This window comes from Geotrypetes seraphini, chromosome 18 (genome assembly GCF_902459505.1).
Source record: "Geotrypetes seraphini chromosome 18, aGeoSer1.1, whole genome shotgun sequence".
Classification (NCBI taxonomy): Eukaryota; Metazoa; Chordata; class Amphibia; order Gymnophiona; family Dermophiidae; genus Geotrypetes; species Geotrypetes seraphini.
Genome location: NC_047101.1, coordinates 24,346,646 through 24,370,156, shown reverse-complemented (window position 1 = coordinate 24,370,156; position 23,511 = coordinate 24,346,646). Strand labels below are relative to the sequence as shown.

The 23,511-nt window shown below is 42.7% G+C and overlaps 1 protein-coding gene across 4 annotated transcripts in view; it reads left to right on the top strand.

Annotated features, from left to right (window-relative positions):
- HMGXB3 (HMG-box containing 3) overlaps positions 1 to 23,511 on the top strand; it is a 100,622-nt gene that overhangs the window by 17,013 nt on the left and 60,098 nt on the right. For all 4 annotated transcript variants that reach the window (XM_033927343.1, XM_033927339.1, XM_033927344.1 and 1 more), the window contains exons 4-7: positions 1,631 to 1,805; positions 8,387 to 8,938; positions 12,776 to 12,871; positions 19,094 to 19,225. In XM_033927343.1, coding sequence (XP_033783234.1) covers positions 1,631 to 1,805; positions 8,387 to 8,938; positions 12,776 to 12,871; positions 19,094 to 19,225 — 955 coding nt within the window. The remainder of the gene's footprint in view (positions 1 to 1,630; positions 1,806 to 8,386; positions 8,939 to 12,775; positions 12,872 to 19,093; positions 19,226 to 23,511) is intronic.

The window sequence follows — 23,511 nt, the reverse complement described above, 5'->3', positions numbered from 1 at the left end:
TTGTCCTAGGGTAATTGTAGTGGAGATTTGATGCTGGCCTACATTGTAAGTATAGCGGCTGTGGCCGCCTGTCCAATCGCTGGCAGGAGGGTGCCCAACCCCTCCTGCTGGAAGGCCACCCATCCCCCCCGACACTCCCGATCGCCGGCAAGAGGGTGCCCAACCCCTCCTGCCGGGAGGCCGTCCCCCCCGACACTTCCAGTCACCGGCAGGAGGGTGCCCAACCCCTCCTGCCGGAAGGCCGCCCCTCTCCAGACCCCCCCATGCTAACGACCCCCAATGACCCCCCTAACCTCTCCCCCAACTAACCTCTAATTGTTGGTTGGCCGGACAGGTCTTGCTGCCGTTCAGCCGGCAGGCCTGCCTCGTTGAAATGAGGCGAGCCTGCCCCTTCCCAGCCCCTGGATCAATCAGGCCTTAGGCTTATCGGGTCTGCCCATCCCTGCCAAGCCTAAGGCTTGATTGGCCCAGGCTCTAGGCGCCTGGGCCAATCAGGCCTTAGGCTTAATGGGGATGGGCGGACCTGCTATGCCTAAGGTTTTGGATTTCATTAAGGAATTTGTGTATCACATTTACTCAAATGGACAAGTCACTACTAGACACATTGGTGGATAAAGATCAAAATAGCCCAGCCATCATTTACTTATTCTAAAGCAATATTCAATGGGGTGACCACTGTTTAAAGATAAGAACATAAGAATAGCCTTACTGGGTCAGACCAATGGTCCATCTAGCCCAGTAGCCCATCCTCACGGTGGCCAATCCAGTTCACTAGTACCTGGCAAAAACCCAAAGAGTAGCAATATTCCATGCTACTGATCCGGGGCAAGCAGTGTCTTCCCCCATATCTGTCTCAATAACAGACTATGGACTTTTCCTCCAGGAAATTGTCCAAACCTTTCTTAAACCAGCTACGCTATCCGCTATCTCGTGAGACTGGGAGAACTCGCGAGACTGCCCCGGGAACTTGCGCAGCCATTTCTGATCGCAGCTGCGTATGGGGCAGGAGCAAAGAAAAATCATTCTTGCCCCACTTCACTGCTAGATCACCAGGGTTCAAAAAGTATGGGGGAGAGGGGTCTGGGAAGGCAGGAGGGAACTGAGGTGGTTAACAGTTATCTGGGACAGGACGTGGGAAGGATCGCTCCTGTCCCGTCTCACCGCTGGACCACCAGGGCTTAAGATAGGCCCGCGGGAGATGTGCATTGGGTCCGGGAGGTGGGGTGGTTAACAGTTGGCTGGAACAGGACGCGGGAAGGATCGTTCCTATTGCAGCTCACCACTGGACCTCCAGGGCTTAAGGGAGGCCTGCAGTGGGCATTGGAGACTGGTTGCATTGCTGGGCAGGAAGTGAGGGAACAAGGGAGGGAAGGAGGGAGGGGAGGAGAGCTGGGTGCAAGGCGGGGCAATTGAATATAAATCCTCTCCACCCCTTTTATATTTGAGCGAACCTTTTTCCCCTTTTTTGGGGGGAAAAAGGTTACCTCTGTTTATAATTAGATCGGTTTATATTCGAGTATATACGGTTGTTGCTCTCTCTTGTTTTCTTCAGCTTTTGAAATGAGTGTGTTTCTAGTAAAGTATAAGGATGTACCATTACATTGTCACAACCTGTGCCCTAATATTTCAGATCCGCCTATCTCTTGTATTATTACGATATCTACCTGAAAGTGCAGCAAGAGCTCCCCAACTTGCCCCACTCTGAGATAAACAAGAAAATAAGTGAGAGCTGGCGACTGCTCAATGTTGCTGAGAAAAGATACTATCTGGAAAAGGCAAAGCTGGAGAAAGAAGGCGTGGACCCTGTGAGTGGTTGATTTATCCTTATCTGTGAGGCCTCTTTGCTTTCCCTTCTCTCATTTTTCTTTGCCAACTTTGCTTCCCCAAACCACACCCTTTGCTGTCTGCTTTATGTAATCCACAAAAATTGAAACCTCATTTGTGAAAGCAAAAGGAAACCTTGACAAGGAATGCAATGAATTTTGGTTTTTTTGTTCTGCTGGAATTAGTCACTTTGGCCTATATGCACAAAACTCACCGTGCGTTTAACCAGTTTTAACTGGTTTAGTGATGAAGAATTGCATCTATCGATGCCTCAAACAGCAAATTGTGGTCTTTTTTGTGGTTTGTAGCAGCCTCCGATAATTGCATGTAAATACATTACAACGAGCTCATCAATTTTAAAATGAGCACACCAATCAATGCCCATATGATGCACAAAATGAAGCGCCGGTTTTTAACGCTCCAAAATCTCCAATAGGTTTGGAGGTACTGGTAGTGTTAAAGAAAAGCACTGAACAGCAGGCTTAGATGATGTGTGTGTGTTACACATGCACAATATCTGTCATTAAAAATTTTAAAAAGAAAAACTTGTGACAGTCTCCCTGCCCCCAGACTTAAAAAAATAATCAGCAAGAGGCAAGCTCACTCCCTCCTGCCATGGCATAACTGACCCCCCCCCTCCAATCCTGTACCTTATCCCGATGACAGCAGGAGGTATGCCCACTCCTTCCTGCTGGCAGGCCCACCTCTTCAAAATAGTGGGCCTTCTCCTTCCCAGTGCATCCTGGGATGCAGTGGGAGGGGCTTAAGGCTCTGAATGGCCCCAGGTACCTAAAGCCATTAAAGAAAAGAAACTCTACTTGCCCTGAACAGCTGAGCTGCAGGAGGCTACTTTAGGGCTGTTTAGCTGTTCAGGCTTCCCCTGCTGGCTCTGCACGTGTCAGTCACGTTTGCAATGACTGATTGGATGGGATTATGGCGGACTTCGCAAAAGTCATTTGCATACAAAATTGTTTGAACATCAATTGCTGTACAAAGAACCAGTCCCTTCAGAAGACTAGGGCTCTGGCAGATAACTCGATATACTTTGTCGTGCCCAAGAAAGGCTCAGAGAAGTGGAGACTCTTGCTGAATCTCAAACATGTCAATGCAGCCTTGAGAGGTCCTCGGTTCCAAATAAAGATCATTCGGTCTGTCATCGCAGCAGAATTTCTGGCCGCCCTGGATTTGATGGAAGCTTATCTTCACATTCCAATCTTCCTGGATCATAGAAAGCTCCTGAGATTCCATGTGTTGGAGAATCACTACCACTTCTCAGCGCTGCCAACAGCTCCCTGAACTTTCACCAAAGATGGTAGCAGTGGCTGCTCATCTTTGCAGAAGGCATTGGCAAGTGCATCTGTACTTGGATGATTGGCTTATCAGAGAACTGTCCCAAATGGAAGAAGAAAAAGCAGTAGTGGCAGTTGTGAAGATGGACTGTGAACTTTTGAAAGAACCACCTGGCTCTGGCAAAGTCCCTGGAATATCTGGGGGTCTTATTCAATACAGCAGAAGGCTGAGGTTTTTACTTTTCAAAAGAACACAAACAGAAGCTGCGTGGCCAAATTTTGGACCTATTGATCAAGCCAATCCCTACTGCATCGCATTACCTTCAAATCCTTGGGTTAATGGCAGCCACAATAGAGGTGAAGGTGGGTGAAGGTGAATATGCAACCTCTCTAAGATGCGTTGTTGTCTCACTGGTCATCTCAGAAAGATTTCCTGCAAGTTCTGCTCCCTTGGACAGTGGAAGCACGAAGCAGCATGAGCTGGTAGTTCTGCCCACAGCCTCTAGCAAAGCGACTTCTGCTCCAGATCGATTCCTAGGTCACCCTAATGATGGATGTCAGCTTGTTCGGCTGGGGGGGGTGGGGGTTCATTGCAGTGGTCACCCAGTTCAAGGACAATGGACTCTTTCTCAGCAGAAATGGTCTATCAACAGGCTGGGACTGCGAGCCATTCATCTGGTGCTACAATAACTTCAGACTTTGCTGGAGGGCAAAGCAGTCGGAGTATTCTCCAACAATACCATTGCAGTGGCCTATATCAGTAGGCAGGGAAGCACCAAGAACATTCTGCTCCGGCAGCAGGTGACAGCATTGCTCTGTTGGGCAGAAACTCAGCATTGTTCTGTTGGGCAGGTGATTTCTGCAGTTCACATGGCAGGGGTGGACACTGTTCAAGAGGATTATCTCAGCAGACAAACGTTAGACCCGGGAGAGTGATCGTTGTCTCTGAAAGCGTTCCAAGCCATTGTGAGACGATGGGGTTATCCAAAGTTCAACCTCATGATGACTGCAAAGAACAAAAAGGCGACTTGGTTCTTCAGATGGCCTGGTTCAACCATGGCCAGAGACTGTACTACTGTGATAAGTTGAGTGATCCATCGAATAGCAAATCACCCAGGAATGGTAGTCCCAGTAGCACCAGATTGGCCCAGGCACCTGATCTTGTACGCCTGCAGAAGGGACAAAATCTCAGACTCCATTGTGCACCCAGACTTGTTCTTGCAGGAGCCATTGCCCTGCTCAGTGACTGATGTAAATGCTCGAGCCCAACTGTAGTCAGTTAGGTACATAAAATAGTATTTTGTAACTTGTGTATCTGTCTGACATTCCCGCAATCCGCTCATGCCCCTCCTAGGTCCACACCTCCTTGAAGTTGCATGCTCTGGAGTTTGATCGTGTGACTTATAAAATAACGACTAAGGGCGGTTAACTGCTTAACTAATAATTGATGCCAATTAAGGCCAATTATAGTGCTATTTGGAAAACTCCTACTGTGTATATGGATTAAAGTATATGTGGTCCAGTGTTGGACAAGTAATATATTACTAAGTAAATCGTATAGTTTCTTGTTTGTTATAATTTAATATACTGTCTTTCCTGAGGAGATGACAAAGCAGTACACAACAGACCATAAATCTGAGAGGAAAGAATGCTAATTGTTAAAAAAAAGGAAAGAAATTGAAGGAAAGTGTAAGAAAAGTAATAGTACCAGTAATATATTACCAGCACCACATCACTGGTAATATATTACTTTTAAAAAAATAACAAGTAACCAATGTTGGGTAAGTTACTTTCTAAAAGTAATATAAAACTAGTTTCATTAAGAAATGGGAATATGTCACAGTTACTGTGGAATAAATTATGCCCAACTCTGGCGTAGTTCTCTGTAGCATTCATATGGTTAGCTGCATATTCGTGGGATTGAGCCAGGGAGGCAATAATGTGTGTTTTTTTCAAGGAAAGGTACCTGCTGAAAAAGTGGGTGCAAAATCCCACAACTCCTCATTATTCCAGCCTCAAAGCATATTAACACAATGAGATCTAATATTTTTGCTTTCACCGCACCCTCCCTTTGGAATTTCATACCCAATTACTTACGTGAAGAACCATCTCTAAATCAATTCAGAACAAAACTAAAAACATGCATTTGGACCGTAACTGCCCTTGTAAGGGCTAATTAACATGCTTCTATTTTTGTCTTCCCCCCTACCTATTGTTTTCCCCTTTTTTTTTCTCTTTTTCTCAGCATATTGTAGTTCTCAGCCTTTCGTTTGACAAGGTTAAAGTTATTTGTTGTATTAACAATCCCTAGTGATGTCTCGTACTTTTAATTTTATAATCTTATTTTATTGTATTTGTACTTTGTATAACTTTTTATTATTGTATACCGCTTAGAAGCCTGATTAGGCGGTATAAGAACATAAGAACTGCCATCTCTGGATCAGACCTTCAGTCCATCAAGTCCGGCGATCCGTACACGCGGAGGCCCAGCCAGGTGTACACCTGGCGTAATTTTAGTCACCCATATCCATCTATGCCTCTCGTAAGGAGATGTGCATCTAGTTTGTTTTTAAATCCTAGAACGGTGGATTCCGCAATAACCTCCTCTGAGAGAGCATTCCAGGTGTCCACCACTCGTTGGGTGAAGTGAACACCTGGAAACGTGAACTTTTTATTGGGCAAGTTTCCAAGGGAAAGTGCAGACTTTGCATCAAAACGCTTAGGGCTTCTTCTACTAAACCGCTCTAGCAGTTTTATCGCCGGGAGCCGTGCTGAATGACCCGCGCGGCTCCCGACGCTCCTAAGAACTCTATGAGCATCAGGAGCAGCGCGGCTCCCCACGCTAAAATCACTAGCGCGGTTTAGTAGAAGAGGGGGTTAGTGTTAAAAATTGCCCTCTTAATACTTTTAATCATTATAGACATCTAGAGATGATCCAGAACTAAGATGCTAAGATCACAATTAAGATCCTTCTGTAATAAATCTCTCCGTTTGTTGGATTTGATTGACCAACTCATAAGGAATCTCCAAGTTGAGATATCTTATTCCAAATTTTAATTAGAGTGGGCTCACTCATGAGGTCAGTATTCACTGGTAAGAGGGGAGGCGTGGCCTAGTGGTTAGAGCAGCTGTGTGTTGAATTCCCACTACAGCTCCTTGTATTTTGAGCAAGTCACTTAACACGCCTTTGCCCCATGTACAAATAAGTAGCTGCCTAAAAAGTGCATAAACTGCTTTTCTTTTTTTGTTGTTTAAATCTTTATTGATTTTCAAACTTTGATAGTGCAATACAATTGGTAAATCATAAATACTGTATAGAAAGCACTAATAACTATACAATTATTACATTAAACAGTCATTTACTCCCATCCTCATCTTAATTATTAATACAATAAAAACATATGATGCGATTTCAATATTATAATTAAATAATTTAACTCCTCAAAGTACATTCCCCTCCCCCCACCCACCCACCCTCCCTGGATGTGTAAAGAAATCTAATGAAAAGGGAAGAAACATGACCCTTACTGTAATGCAACAAAAGTAGTCAGTGGACTCCATACATCCTTAAAGGACTTACTAGTCCCCAAACGTTCCGCCATCATTCTTTCATACTTGTATGTGGTACACACATTTACCCACCAAAAAGTAATTAATCCTGTCATGGTTCTTCCAAATATGTGTGATCAGTTGAACTGCTATTCCCGTCATGATCAGGAAAAGGCGACTTCTATACTTATCTAAAGTAGGCTTAACATGTAGTAACGTACCACAAATTACAGCTTCATATGTTAAGGGAATAGATGACTCGAGAATAAGATTTATTTGTCCCCAAATTGACTTCCAGAAACTAAGTATCATTGGACAAAAATATAACAGATGATCCAAAGTCCCTATATTAATATGACAATGCCAGCGTCTATTAGATTTAGAATTATCTATTTTTGTAATCGAACTGGGGTCCAAAAAATCCTATGTAATAAAAATAACCATGTTTGTCTCATAGATGCGGACGCTGTACATTTCAACCTCCAAGTCCAAATTCATGGCCAACGAGACACAGAAATATACTGTTTTATCTCGATGCTCCAAATATCTCTAAGACTATTTTTTAGCTTCTAATTTAAAAATTCAGAAATCAATTTGTACCACTGGGTGGCCTGATACCCTACTAGATCTGGCTGGTAGCAAAGGATCTGCAAGCTGTAATCAGAGTGGGTTCCCTGAATGGAAAAACATAAACTGCTTTGATTGTAACCACACGCAGTAAAAAACGGTATATCGAGTCCCATCCCCTTTACCCTTTCTCCCTTTATTCACTGCTTTGGATGAATCTCTTCATGAAAAAGTGGTTAAATACCAATAAATAAAGATATCATCTGGCTTCCCTGACTTTAAGCTAAGATAAGTTACCTGGTTAACTTTTGGACAACTTTTATTTATTTATTTATTTATAACATTTTGAAATGAAATACAAGATCAACTCTTGTTAAGGAAATACAGAAGTAAACAAAAGAAAAGGCAAAATAGAAAATAGTAAGAAAACAAATAAATCTTTCTTAGACCCCAATAGTGAAGTTGAGGGGAGAAGGCCCAGGTAATCTTAATAAGGAGATAATCAAATTATAAACATAGTTCTAATATAGAAATGGCTTAACAGATAAAGCCTGCCAACATATTTTATTGTTCCTGAACGCTAAACATTTCCAATTGCCAGCCTCTTCATCTCTATAAATGCTCTTAACTGTTCTGGGGCAAAGAAAACATATTTTAATCCTAAATATTTTATCAAACACTTGCAAGATAGGACAACAAAAACGAGGTGCCCAAAGAAATCACATCTGGTCTCATTGCAATAAATAATTTCAACTTTTGGACAACTTTTGAAAGGAAAGGATTTATTCAGTGAACATTCAATGTTAAACAGATTATATATTTTTGAATATCAGCTCCAATGTTTTTAGTCTGTAGTTACTTTCCTTACATAAACTACTACTATAACATTATTTTATTAATAAGCGAGCAGAATTCGGACATGGTAGGAGCTACTTTTATCTGCATTTAGTGGATGTGTATCCAGGAGTGGAGCTAAGATCGGGCTTGCAAAAGCAGATATGTTTCTATTTTCACAAATGCTAGGGAAATTTTCTATGCAAAAACAGCACATTTTGTGCATTGACGAAAGTCTACAACCAAAATGTACTGGTAGATCATGCAACGGTGCAGGCAATGTGAAAATCACTTTTTTTTTTCTTTCTTATTCTTGTAAACAGAACTCCAATTACCGTTCCCCCACAGTGGTTTCTGATGTCCCAGGTTTTCGGAAGATTCTTCCTCGTTCGGAATATATCATCATCCCAAAAACGGCTCTGCAAGAAGACAGGAGCAGGCAGCGTGTGGAGCTCTGTGCAGTGCAGGGCCAAAGATTATCTGAAGGAGGAGCAGTGGTGGCGAACTCCTCCAGCGTCTCCCAGGATGCAGTTCAGAGCATCCTTTCTGTTGTCCCGAGCCATGTCAGTGTTGCAGAACGATGCATCACGATTGAAGGACTTGAAGAAGAGAGTGCATCTTTTGACCATTCTAATGGTGCGCAAGAGCTGGTCACCTCAGAAATGCTTTCACAATATGTAAGCCCTGTTGCCGACAAAGTAACTGATGACATCATCCTTGATGAGGCTACCCTGGAGTTAGAAGACAGCCACCCATATCAAGCAGCTAATGTTGTCATTGAAGAGACTCTTGTAGGCAGCTCCAATGGTGGAATTGCCATGAGCAGACCTCAGATTCCAGATGGAATGTCTGTGTTGACGGTGCTGACAGAGCAGGTGAGCTGAGCTGCTTTTTGGGTTTTTTTTTTAATTGTCTGGTTTTAATAGATGGTTTAAAATGAAAGATTTCTCAAACTGAACCACAAAACTAAGAATGTTATGTGCAATCTTATAGCCTGCCGAATCCTCATTAATTTGAGTTCTAGGTGAGTTACAAACAACATATTCCATAGAATTCTTTAGAGTTAAACATGTTACAAATAATTATACATGCTACATAAAGTTATCAAATTGTACATACAATTTGAGGTAATGTAAATAGCAGCTGACCATTAACATTGTCGTTGTTTCGGGTGACTTGAATTATTAGTCTGAGTCTCTTTGGACCCCTGGTATGGATTTCTTAAAAGCCATGTTCTTAGATTTTTGCGAAACTGTGTATATATTGTGGTGAGATGTCTTATTTTATATCTTTCAAAATTGGTAATGATAAAGTCAGGTTGTTAGAGTTACGTTGGTCTGCAGATCTCCTTAATAGTTCAGTAAATCTGGGGAAGCTATTAGGTACATCACCGAAGAGTTAATTTCTGCATCAGGTCTTGTGGGTATTTTGAGAATTCTCTGCTTGTTTGCCAATAAGACTTACACTTTGAAAGAGAAATGACCCAGAAACAGCAGGGTAAATATCTGTTCAGTAGCCTTAATCCTTATGGTTTGTTATAGCATTAGGTGGGGTACGTGACGGAAAGAAAAAGAAAATAGAAGGGATGAATGTTTTGCTGCAATATCTGAAATGGAAAAGAATAATAAGCTGGAAGAACAAGGAACTATAAAGATGAAGAATATGTGACTTACTGTTTGTGCTTTTCCTGCATCATTTCTGGGATCTTTTTACTTTCAGTCTCTAGGGCATTGTAGGAACTAAGCATTAGAGCAATGTTTTCCAATGTGTCCCTTGCCAGTCAGGTTTTTAGGACACAATGCATATGCATGAGATTGATATGCATACACTGCCTGCATTGTTTGCAAATCTCTTTCATGCATATTTATTGAAGATATCCTGAAAACCTGCCTTTTAAGGGGGTACTCCAAGACTGACTTAGAAGTCTCGCTGTCATCCCCAGCTGGCCTCGCTCTTGCTCACCTTCCCATCATTCCCCAGCTCTCAATCCTCTGACCCTATCCTTAGCAGTCTTCCTTTCTCAACTTTCCTTCTTAATAAGCAGTCTCAACCCCATATCCCCAGATTGGTCAGTCAACCTCCCCCCACAGCCACCCAAACTCTTCTAACTCAGAGTGAATAGCTAACCAACTTCAGCCAGCAGCATCCCCAGGCTCGAGCAAGTTGCACATAACCTTTTAGTTTCCTTTACTCCCTCTTCCATCCGCTAGAACGGCAGTTTTATGATCTGTGGCACCACATGGATTCTAGTAAGTTTGAGCTACATGGTGCCTGAATTCCTTTGCTGGTTTAGTTTCAAGTCTTGTGAGACCAGCATGAGAATTTGATTGCTGTGCAGCTCAAAGTCTCAGAGAGACATCCTTGACTAAAGGAAATAACTATTTTGAGTGGCAGCTGTTGAGGATTTTGCAAAACTAGTGGAATTCCCAGTGCAAGTCTGGGGGGAAACCTAATCCTTGCAAACTTGAAGGATAAGAAGGTGGCAGAGGAGTCTGGCAGTTAGGTCAGGCTGGGTGGTGCACTGAGACTTTGGCGTAGACCAGTGTCTCTCAAACTGTGCCAAGGCACAGTGGTGTGCCCCAAAGAGATTTTGGGTGTGCCACAAGAGATTCCAGAATTTTATTTTATTTTTAAAAATTCCCTTCATAAATATACACTAGAATAGATGACATGTGTGCTATGTTATGAACGTCTATGCGCATAAGGATATAACCGCCCAGACAAGCATCATTCTTTGATGTGATTGGTCCTTAAAAACTAACGGCAAGTAATTTTATTTTTACTTTCTATGCAGTATTATCCTAACTTGAGCAACAAAGCAATCAAGGCTTTGTTATCATGTGGATCTTCTTATCTTTACAAACTTGGATTTTCAGCTCTGACAGAAATGAAATTTGAAAACAAGAGAACAACTTAAAAGGGGGCAGTTTTAGAACAAACGCTAGGAAGTTCTTTTTTACCCAGAGGGTGGTGGACACATGGAACGCGCTTCCGGAGGCCGTGATAGGCCAGACCACGTTACAGGGCTTCAAAGAAGGTTTGACTAGGTTCCTAGAGGATAAGGGGATTGAGGGGTACAGATCGGAGTTGAGCTAGGTTATAGGAATAGTCAGGGGCCACTGCACAGGTGATAGGCCTGAAGGGCCGCCCCGGGAGCGGACCGCTGGGCGGGATGGACCACTGGTCTGACCCAGCGGAGGCAAATTCTTATGTTCTTATGCTTGTCGACGATTGAGCTGTGTTTTGAGTTAATTTGCACTCAAAAGCAAGCAAATCCATCGCATTCATTAGCAATTCTATTTTATCTACTTTAGCTTCACCGTTGTTACAATTATCTATACAAAGCTTAAAGAACTTAAAATAAATAGCTCTCATATTTAATTTTTTGTTGGTTTTGCAATTTTATCATTGCAATTATAATGTGCCGCAAAAAACATTTGCTCCATTTAGTGTGCTGGAGCTAAAAAAGTTTGAGAGACACTGACTCGGGGCTCCTTTTATCAAGGCGCGCTACGGGGGTTAGCGTGTCGGACGGTTCATCACGCGCTAACCCCCGCGGCAGCCTAAAATCCTAAACGCCTCGTCAGTGGAGGTGTTAGGTACTAGCGCGGCAGGCGGTTTAATGCGCGGTATTCCGGGCCTTTGTAAAAGGACCCCTTAGTCTTATGGGAGAGAAGGAGGAGAATTGTCAAACTGGACCTGGTTAGGATGATTGAGGTTGTTGGGTTGGGGAGGGGAGAGGAAGGGTAAATAGTTTCTGAACTTAACAGTGTCAGTTAATAGACACGGAGTTCAATAAATTAATGAGAATATGGCTCTCAGGGCTCCTTTTACTAAGCTGCGCTAGCGGTTTTAGCGGCGCTGCATTGCCGCGTGCGCTAGAGGCTAATGCCAGCATTGAGCTGCCGTTGATTCTTGGCGTGTAGCGTGGGGTTGGCGCGCGCAGCAATGCAGCCCTTAGGGCTCCTTTTACAAAGGTGCGTCAGGGCCTTAACATGCGGAATAGCGCGTGCTAAATTGCTGTGCGTGCTGGACCTTAATGCCGGCATTGAGCTGCCGTTAATTCTTGGCGTGTAGCGTGGGGTTGGCGCGCGCAGCAATGCAGCCCTTAGGGCTCCTTTTACAAAGGTGCATCAGGGCCTTAACATGCGGAATAGCGCGCGCTAAATTGCTGCGCGTGCTAGACCTTAATGCCAGCATTGAGCTGCCGTTAATTCTTGGCGTGTAGCGCGGGGTTGGCGCGCGCAGCAATGCAGCCCTTAGGGCTCCTTTTACAAAGGTGCGTCAGGGCCTTAACATGCGGAATAGTGCGTGCTAAATTGCTGCGCGTGCTAGACCTTAATGCCGGCATTGAGCTGCCGTTAATTCTTGGCGTGTAGCGTGGGGTTGGCACGCGCAGCAATGCAGCCCTTAGGGCTCCTTTTACAAAGGTGCGTTAGGGCCTTAACATGCGGAATAGCGCGCGCTAAATTGCTGCGCATGCTGGACCTTAATGCCGGCATTGAGCTGGCGTTGGTTCTAGAAGCCTAGCGTGGGTTTAGCGCGCGCTAAAATCCTGCATGCGGTAAAAACGCTTAGGAAAAGGAGCCCTTAGTGTCACTGGAACTCCTGTTTTTATTTTGTTTTGCGTTTTCCTCTTTATTCCTTGTCCTCTGTGTCTTTTTCCTCTGTTTCTCTTATACTGAAAACTGATTCTTTCTTCTGAATTTAAGGAGCCCAGTGAGTTCCGCCCAGCAGTTCCCACTTCCCAGTTCATCATGCTGCCTCTTGCACATCCCAGTGTGGACAGCCCACCATCAATTAAACTGGTTAGTAAACAGAAGAATATTTATGTCCTTGAGAATATTTACTAATTGAAATCCTAAACAGGGGTTTGTTGTGTGGGTTGTGCAAATGTACAGAGATTTCCTGTTCTCCCCAAAAAAACTGTAAATACCTGGAGTTGAACCAGTAGATATAGAAAGACAGCATGCCTGGGTAGCTTTGGAACAAGGTAGCTGAGGGACAAGTACCTCAGCTGGTGCAGTTTCCTTTTGTAGTGGTGTAGGTAAATCAGTTTTCAAAAGATCTTAGTTCTAGCTTTGACTTACCTTGAATATAAAAACTAGAGGGCACACAAATGAAGTTATGAGAAGTAGTAAGTTATAAAACAAATCAGAAAATATTTCTTTTCTCAACATGTAACTAAACGCTGGATTCGTTGGCAGAGAATGTGGTAAAAGCAGTTAGCTTTCCAGGGTTTAGAAAAATTTGGTCAAGGTTCCAAAAGAAAAGTCCAGAAACCATTAATAACGTGGACTTGGGGAAAATCCACTGCTTATTCATGGGATAAGCAGTACAAGATCTGTTTTATTCTTTTTGGATCTTGCCAGGTACTTGTGACCTGGATTGGCCACTGTTGAAAACAGGATGTTGGGCTTGAGGGACCTTCGGTCTGTCCCAGAGTGATGCCTATGTATTTATGAATCACTCTTAGCATGAAGAAAGCAATTTTATAAAAGGCACCTGGTTGAAGTGGGCAAGTAGGCACCTACAAGAGGTGTTTATCTACCTCAGTAGGAAAGAAAAGAGTTTTCAAAAAATTTTGTTTTATTTTTCAATATGGTCCCCTGATAACTCCATACACTTCATTCACTTTTCCTGCAATGACTTTAACCCCTTTGAAAATAATTATTCTGTTTGACCGTCAAATCAGGACGTTATAATTTCCTTGACGTCTTTGTCACTTGAAAGCCATTGTCCACAGAGATTTCTTCAAAACTTGGAACAGGGAATAATCCAATGGAGCTAGGTCAGGGCTGTAGGGTGGATGGTTTAGCTGCTGAAACCCACATTCTCAGATGGAAGCCTGTGATTGTCATAAAATGTGCACTGGCACATTGTCGTGAAGAAGCAGCATGCCTGCTGTGAATTTTCCTTGTCTTTTCTCCTTGATTGACTCCTGCAAAGCAATCATTGTGCTGGCAAATCTCTCCCCAGTTATGGTTGTCTTGTGTAACATGAACTACAGAAGCAAAAGTCCTTCATCATCCCAGAAGACAGTTGCCATGACCTTGCAGGCAGATTTTTTTTTGTCTTTAACTTTTTTGGGATGGGGGATGGCTTGTGCTTCCATTGCATTGACTCTATTTTGGACTCAGGATCTCTGTGATAGATCCAAATCTTATCTCCTGTCGCCAAACGATGACAATAATTTACTTGGTCTTCACGGTATCTCCAAGTTCTCCTGACAGCACTGGAGCCTCGTGGCCTTCTTACATAATATAGAAACATAGAAAATGACGGCAGAAAAGGGCCATAGCCCATCAAGTCTGCCCACTCTAATGACCCCCTCCCCCTGGCTTTACACCCTTAGAGATCCCACGTGAATATCCCATTTTCTCTTAAAATCTGACACGCTGTTGACCTTGATCACCTGCAGAGGGAGTTCGTTCCAGGGATTGACCACTCTCTCGGTGTCAGCATACTTGGAACCCATCTTGCCCTAACCTTGGGCATGGCCAACTTTTCATGAATTATTTTCTAAACTGTACCTGCTGAGATGCACATTTCTTCAGCTATTTGGGAAGCCTTAATTTGTCAGTCTGATAAAATTAAATCTTCGACTATCTTGCACATTTCTGTGGAAGTTGCTTCTACAAGCCTTCCAGTGTGAGTCATCTTCAGTAGACTCTCTAACCCACTTAAACTGCTTGCTCTAAAATTTTACTTTGTAGAATGATGGGGCAGACTCATCATAAACTGCAGTACTGCGTTCATGGGTCTACTTTGGCTTTTTCCCTTTTGTGAGAAATTTTATCTCCTTGTGATGCATGCACATGACGGCATTGGCACATGTAGGCACGCCCATTGACCTGACTTCAATGGTCACACCTAAACTGAGACTCTGGCACACTGACTTGCATTAGTGGTTTATAACAATATCTGGGCTCACTGATACCATTATAGAAATGCTGCCCAGTGCACTGTGTTGACATGTCCAAATTGAAGTATGAACTTCTAGAATTGCTTCCAAAATGTTTTAAGAAAATGCTTACACTTTCTACTCTTAAAGAGTGCTGATTTTCATAGGTCTTGCATCATTACCAACTTCACTTGGGAATTCTTAGTGCACTTTCTTATGGATAAATACCTACATTAATCAAAATCAGCGCCAGAATTATTTGATGCTAAAGTATATTTGAGACTCTCAGCAGAGAAACCATTCATTGACTAGGATAGTTAACTGACCCCCCCCCCCCTTTTACAAAATGGCAATATGATAGGAGGCTTGCGCCAGAAGATGTATGAGGAGAGTCTGGAAGCCCTGAATATGTATACCTTAGACTCAGAGGAAAGGAGAGACAGGGGAGATATGATTCAGACATTCAAATACTTGAAGGGTATTAACGTAGAACAAAATCTTTTCCAGAGAAAGGAAAATGGTAAAACCAGAGGACATAATTTGAGGTTGAGGGGTGGTAGATTCAAAGGCAATGTTAGGAAATTCTACTTTATGGAGAGGGTGGTGGATGCCTGGAATGCGCTCCCGAGAGAGGTGACGGTGACAGAGTTGGAGTTCAAAGAAGTATGGGATGAACACAGAGGATCTAGAATCAGAAAATAATATTAAATATTGAACTAAGGCCAGTACTGGGCAGACTTGCACGGTCTGTGTCTGTATATGGCCGTTTGGTGGAGGATGGGCTGGGGAGGGCTTCAGTGGCTGGGAGGGTGTAGATGGGATGGAGTAGGTTTTAATGGAGATTTCGGCAGTTGGAACCCAAGCACAGTACCGGGTAAAGCTTTGGATTCTTGCCCAGAAATAGCTAAGAAGAAAAAATTTAAAAAATTTAAATTGAATCAGGTTGGGCAGACTGGATGGACCATTCGAGTCTTTATCTGCCATCATCTACTATGTTACTATGTGGTTTTTAGAGCAGGTTGGCGCACTGAATGTGCTGCTCCCAACGCTTATAGGAACTCTATAAGTGTCGGGAGCAGCACAGAACATTCAGCGCGCTGGCCTGCACTAAAAACCGCTATAGCGGTTTTATAAAAGGGGGGGAGGGTGAATTAACTTCTTGTTATGAAAGATAGTCTTTCCAGTAGTTAATAGGATAATTTTACTGCCACCGGTGTTAATGTGATATCTAGAATGATTGTGCATAACAGAGATTTGCATGCACTGCTTCCCTGGTATGCAAATCTATCTCATGCATATTCATTGTAGATATCCTAAAAATCTGTTTCAAGTTTCTTTATTTTTGATATACCGTTTATCATACAGGTATCTAAACGGTTTACAATAATATGTAGTAAAAGTTAAAAAGAATAAAAACTTATCTAAACTAAAAAAAAACAAACGTACGTGATACATTAGGATATGAGCGGACATGATACATTAGGAGAGGATGGGAAGGAAAGATTAATAAATACATCAAGAGGAAAATGGGAGAGGGAGGTACAATTAGGCTGGGGAGGTCGCTTCTAAAAATAAGCGTTTTGGTTGCCTTAAGATTTCTGTAAAGGATAATTGAATTTCAAAGGAAATAGTATTTACAAGGTAAAGGCATTCCACAGTGTGGGAGCTGTGACAGAGAAGATGGATTTGCGTGTAGTGTCGTAAAAGAGTTCTCTTATTGGAGGAATGGTAAGCAGGTTTTGATTATTAGATTGGAGAGTCCTGCAAGATGCATATGGAATTAAAAGTTTATCAATGAAGGCTGGTTGATGCGTGTTTTTTGTTTTGAAAGCAAGAAGTAATATTTTATAGGTAAAACGGTGAGTGGCGGGCAGCCAATGAGCTTTGCGGAGAAGAGGAGTAACATGATCGCATTTTTTTGCGTGATAGAGAAGTTTAACAGCAGTGTTTTGTATTGGAGGTGACTGGTTTCCTTCTGGGTTATTCCTTGGTAGAGGGCATTACAATAGTCTCGAGTCGAGATGACGAGTGAATGAATCAGTATGTTGATTGAAGGGGGGTCGAGAAAATAGGAGATAGAACGGATTAGTCGTAACTTATGAAAGCATTTTTGTGTTACAGCACTGATTTATTGGTGGAATGTAAGATCTTTATCCAAGATAATGCCAAGAAGTTTAACTTTACTGTCCATTTGGATAGGAGAGGAACAATGTTCCGAGGACTGGGTTGAGAAGCACTGTTACATTACATTACATTAGGGATTTCTATTCCGCCATTACCTTGCAGTTCAAGGCGGATTACAAAAGAATTATCCAAGATGTATTACAACAAGAACTTATAAAAAAAAAAAAAAATTGGTCATTTTCAAAAAAGAGTAAGAAATGAGTAATGTTATTTGTTTGGGGTAGTTGGCTTTAGTGAGAGGTGGAGTTTGAGACTTGCGATATTATTTCTTTTTTCAGAGTTTTCTTGAAGAGTATGGTCTTTATTTCTTTTCTAAAAGTCTTGTAGTCGAGGGATGCCGTCAGTAGATTGGTGATTTGGTTGTCTAGTTTGGCCAGGAGTTTTTTCCGTTTGACCTCCTTAATTGGGGGGTATAGAATGGGGTGTGAGTTTTCCTATGTCTGGTTGCGGTGTTTTGGATGAGGCGGTTATTCAGGTAGTTTGGATTGTCTCCGTATAAAGTCTTAAATAGTAGGCAGTAGAATTTAAATTGTATTCTTCCTGGGATCGGAAGCCAGTGCGATTGGAGATATGCTTCTGTAATGCGATCATGTTTCTTTAATGAGTAGATGAGTCTTAATGCTGTGTTTTGGATAGTTTGTAGTTGTTTTGTTATGGTTGTAGGGCATGGGAGGTAGAGGATATTACAATAGTCAAGTAGGCCTAGTATTAAGGACTGAACTATAAGCTGGAATTGAGTTTTCTCGAAGAATTTCCGAACTTGTCTTAAGTTTCTCATGACTAAGAATGACTTTTGTATTGTTTTATTGATTTGCGGTTGCATGGTGCAGCATCTGTCGATAGTTATTCCTTGCAGTTTTAGGGTGGTTTGTATGGGGTAGTTGATTGCGTTGGTTTCAATGTTGGTTATGGTTGGTATTTTGTTGTTTTCTAGGAGGATGAATTTCGTTTTATCTGGGTTCAATTTCAGTTTGTGATCTTTCATCCAGGTTGCTATTGATTTTAGTGTTTGGTATATTGTGTTCGTCATGGAGAGTTCAGGTTGATCGAAGGGTTAAAGAGAACTTGAAAGCTGATAATCAAATGGTTTATGATCTCGCCTTTGAGAGTTAGACTTCAAAATGTATTTGGCCCAGGTGCCTAAATTTATGCTCAAAATTTCAATAAACTTCTAAATTTAGGATATTGAAAAGTGAGTGGAAACAGAGCAGATTAAGGGCATGGGGAAAATAGGAGTTTAGCAGTGATTTTCAGCACTTTGCATCTAATTAGGCTTTTAATTTAGGCAAATAAATGGCCAGGCCTAAATTTATAAACGCAACTTTTAAGATCTTAAATGCAAGTAATTTTCAGAAGAAAACTTACGCTGGGTTTTTCTAAACAACATTAGGGGCTCCCTTTACAAAGGCATGCTAGGGCCTTAACGCGTGCAATAGCGCGTGCTAAAATGCCACGTGCGCTAGCCGCTACCGCCTCCTCTTGAGCAGGCGGTAGTTTTTCAGCTAGCGTGCGCTAAAACGGCCAGCGCACCTTCGTAAAAAGAGCCCTAGAGGTTTAGAGCTTGGGCCAGTGAGGTGAATTCTCTGAGCGCCCGAGCATTTACCTTGCCGGCCCGCGCTAAAAACCTCTCGTGCCATTTAGTAAAAGGAGCTCTTAGACTCCCGTGCTTGACTAAAAAATTAGGGAACTCATCCAGCAACCCAGTTTAGGAGCTCAGATCTTTTTTTTTTTTTTTTTTAAATCAGGCTTTCAGTTGTCAAAGGGTTTTTGCGATGATCAAATTTACTCTTGACGTAGACTTGTTTTTGGTGTGTATGCAAAGTTATAATTCTTCCTCTCTCGCATGCCATTGTGCAGCTATTATATTTCATACAAGGAGGTGGAAAGGGGAATTGTCACTTCATTATTGTTTGTTTTTTCTGTTTCCTTTTTTAAATTTCAGACTTCCACCTATACTCGTCGGGGACGTGGGAAGTGCACCAGTGCTGGCTGCTCCTTCACCTATGTTACTAGGCATAAGCCACCCAAATGCCCATTGTGTGGAAGTTTCTTAGGGGGTAAATGGGTTCCAAAGGTATTGTCAGTTTTCCCTTTTTTCCCCCCCTTTGTGGAAGAAATCATTTAGATATCTTAGATAGACATAAGTTTTTAAATCAGAATCTGAACTTGTAAAAAACAGAAACAAAAATGTTTTGAACCTTTTACCACTTGGAAATATTCTAGTACTAGTATTTTAGCCCGTTACATTAACGGATGCTAGAATATATGTCTGTGTGCCTTTATTTCTGTCTCTCTCTCCCTCCCGCTGTCTGTCTCTCTCCCTGGCCCCCTTTGTCTGTCTGTCTTTCTGTATCTCTTCCTGCCCCTGTGTCTTTCTTCTTTTCTTTCTATCTGTCTCTCTCCCTGCCTCCTATGCAGCACCATTTCTCTCCCACCACTTCCCTGTGTAGCAGCCACAGCAGCATTCCCTCCCCCACACCACTTCCCTGTGCAGTAGCAGCGTTTCCCCTACACCCCCTTTCCCTTCCCGCGGTCTGGCTGGCTCCCTTAGTCCCTTACCGCCCCCCCTTCCCTTCCCACGGTCCCGACAAACCTTCCGATTCCAGCAGCGTCTGCAGCACTCTACACACGCTGCTTCGGGGCCTTCTACTGCCCAGCAAATCAGGGCAGTAGAAGGCCCCGAAGCAGCATGTGTAGAGTGCTGCAGACGCTGCTTGAATCGGAAGGTTTCAGGACCCGCAGCCCTTGCCGGACCCGAAGCGAGCTTTGGGGGTTTTTAAGTCCGTTGGGGGAGGGGAGGAGAGCAGCTCCTCTCCCTTCCAGCTCCCTGCTTCTTGGCTTTATCCTTCAGACGCAAGAGCGGCCGACAGGCTCTGTGCCGCTGCGTGCATGCGCACTCCTACCTGCGGGTCCCTACAGCGCACGGAAAACGGGAGCACGCAGGTGGAAGTGCGCATGCGCGCTTAGGGCTTTATTATATTAGATATTCTACTGTTTACTCTTACTTTTTGTTTTAGATACCATAACATAGTTGCCCCTGATAATGCACTTGTCTGTATAAAAATAAAGGATAATAAATAAAAACAAACAAAACCCCAGCGGGTCAATATTGAGCCCTGGCAGTAGGTGTTTTTTGGTATTTAGTTGGTGTTTTCTTAAATCGTGCTGCTGTGACTTAAAAAAAAGAATATTCAGCCCAAACTAAGCATCGAGTTTTGAAATGCTTTTCCCTGTGGCATGCCAGATGGATTGCTCCATGTGTCAGAGAGATCGTGATTAAAACGGACTTGGTAGGTGCGTGATATAAGGAAACCTCGAAACCAGTTCAGTACCTCTCCTCTGATTCCAGTTGCGTCTAGGCATTGTAACAGTTTTCCATGGTCCACCAAGTCAAAGGCAGAGCTCATGTCAAATTGCATGATTAAGGCATTGAGGCCCTTAATGAACAAGTAACGCTATCCTGGACAATTTGCATTACTTGTTCAGTAAGGGCCTCAACGCCCTAATCATGCAATTTGACATGAGCTCTGCCTTTGACTTGGTGGACCATGGAAAACTGTTACAATGCCTAGACGCAACTGGAATCAGAGGAGAGGTACTGAACTGGTTTCGAGGTTTCCTTATATCAAGCACCTACCAAGTCCGTTTTAATCACGATCTCTCTGACACATGGAGCAATCCATCTGGCATGCCACGGGGATCACTACTATCCCCTATGCTCTTCAATGTTTACATGTCCTCATTGGGTGCACAATTGTCCCAGCTGGGGATAAAACTATTTAGTTATGCTGATGACTTCACAATAATTATCCCATTCACTAACTGTCTCAGAAGTCACCCCCAAAGTAACAGAAGTACTAAATCGAATGGAGCAATGGATGACTGAATTCAGACTAAAATTAAACTCAGAGAAAACAAAATTTTTCATAGCATCGCCACACCTACTTGACACTAAAGCATCAATGTGCATCAATAACCTTAGTTATCCCATTCAACCCACTATGAAGGTATTGAGAGTAACACTGGACCAGAACCTGACCATGAAAGACCAGGTAGACTCCTTGATTCTCACCCTCTGGAAGCTTCGGTCCATCAGAGCTTACTTCGATGTCTCATCATTTCGAATTCTGGTACAATCCCTTATACTGAGTGAACTCGATTATTGTAACATCGCCTACTTGGCACTCCACCAGAAGAATATGCAGCGATTGCAACTGGTACAAAATTCAGCGGTTAGACTACTTTGTGGATTGAAGAAGTTTGATCATGTAACACCTTCCTATCGACTTCTACCCTGGCTGCCGATGGAGGCACGTGTGAAATTCAAGTTTGGTTGTTTTTGCTTCAAGGTACTTTACGGCCTAGCCCCTAAGTATATAACAGACCTTTTCTCTTTCACAACCAACAGACATAGGCGAAGCTCACACCCGAACTTTGTTTCTCCACCGGTAAGAGGTTGTAAATTTAAAAGTCATCACCAACATCTTTTCTCACATCAAGCAGCATTATGGAGTAAAGATCTAGAACAATTACTCGTGCCTACTACCTATAGGGAATTCAGGAAATGTCTAAAAACACATCTGTTCCTGAAATACTTAGGAAACCAACCTATACAATCTTAGTCTTCAACAAACGATCTCTAGAACTATTAATCACTGTCTGTACTTTGTTTATTCCACTCAATCTGTAACATCTTTAATCATTGTAAACCGCATAGAACTTCATGGTCCTGCGGTATATAAATTGTTATTATTATTATTATTATTCAGGGACCAGTGCATCCCAGCCATCTGTACATAAACAGCAGCTTTCTGAAATTACCGTGTGCATGTATTCATGGTCTCCAGAGCGTGGCCCTTGCAGTCTCATTTTTGCAACCCATGTATCCAGCGACTCCCCCATCACTACTGCGGGTAGAGAAAAAGCCCAGTAAAGCTCCGCTGGATCATGTGTGTGCTTGCATGGTCACAGTGACACTCGCACAAGCAAATGCTGAACGACTCGCCTCTTCCCGTGAGTGCATGGGCATCATTGTGATCATGCAGTCGCACACAATCCAGCAGAGCTTTGCGGGGCCTTTTCTCTCCCCGCAGTAGCAGCAAAACTGTCTGACAGTGCAGCTCTGCTCCTGTTCAGCCCTGAAAATCTATGCAAAGTAGAAATAAAGGTTTACTGGTTGCTGGTGAACATATACCTCCCATGTTAATATTAGCTTGACAGGCTCTGTAAAAATATCAAGTGCTTATAGTGCTATAAATGGAAGGCACTTATCTTTATGCCCGATGGCTGCCCAACCGTTTCACTCTTTTTCATCAGGGGCTGTGCCTCCTTAACTATACGCACCAGTTTCTGGGTTTCAAGTTTTTGCCATGCATTACCTGGCTCTAGGTATTGGCCTCTCCTCACGGGTCCATCCTTCTCTCAGGTGGTGCTGGTTCTGAGGCACTACAAGCACTTTATATTTTTATAGAGCCTGTCAAAAATAATTTAAAAATCAATTTGCACACGTCACTTTACCAAGACCGATGATTTGATTTCTTATATACCGCTATACCGTGAGGTTCAAAGCGGTTTACAATGAAGATAGATTAAAGATACATTAAAATAAAATAAATAAAAATGATACTTTGGATTTCCCTAGCTGTTCTGAAGGCTCACAATCTAGCTAAAGTACCTGAGAAAACAATAAATAAAAATAAATGAAATGAAATAAAGTAAATTCCAGTCAGACAATAGGATCTGAACACATCACCCCAGTAAAGGCACGAAAAATTAATAAAGTAGTGCCTTGGGTGTTTGAGGTCTGGTAATTAAATTTACTTGATATGAGTTTGTTCTCTATTGCATTCAAGTTTGTTTGTTTTTTTAACATCTCTGCTTTTTTACATTTTCAATTGATTTGTAGGTCTTTTATATTTGACATTTCTTAAAGTTGGATATAGTAAGACCTTGCTCTTATTGAGAGTCTCATGTGAAGTAGATGATAGTGGAAATAAGGCAAGCAAATTTGAATCTGGTCCTGTATTGAACCAGTAGCCAATGCTGAGCACGTAAAGTAGGAGTTATTCCATCATATCTAATCAGTCTGGCTGCCGTATTTTGGGTGTCAGGTCAAAACCGCGGAAGACAAAGGCGCGCGCCGACAACTGAGCGCAGTGCGGAGGTGCGTGCCGAAGAAAATAACTGTTTTTAGGGGCTCCGACGGGGGTGTGTGTGGGGGAACCCCCCCACTTTACTTTATATACAGATCGTGCTGCGTTGTGGGGGGTTTGGGGGGTTGTAACCCCCCACATTTTACTGAAAACTTCACTTTTTCCCTAAAAACAGGGAAAAAGTTAAGTTTACAGTATAATGAGGGGG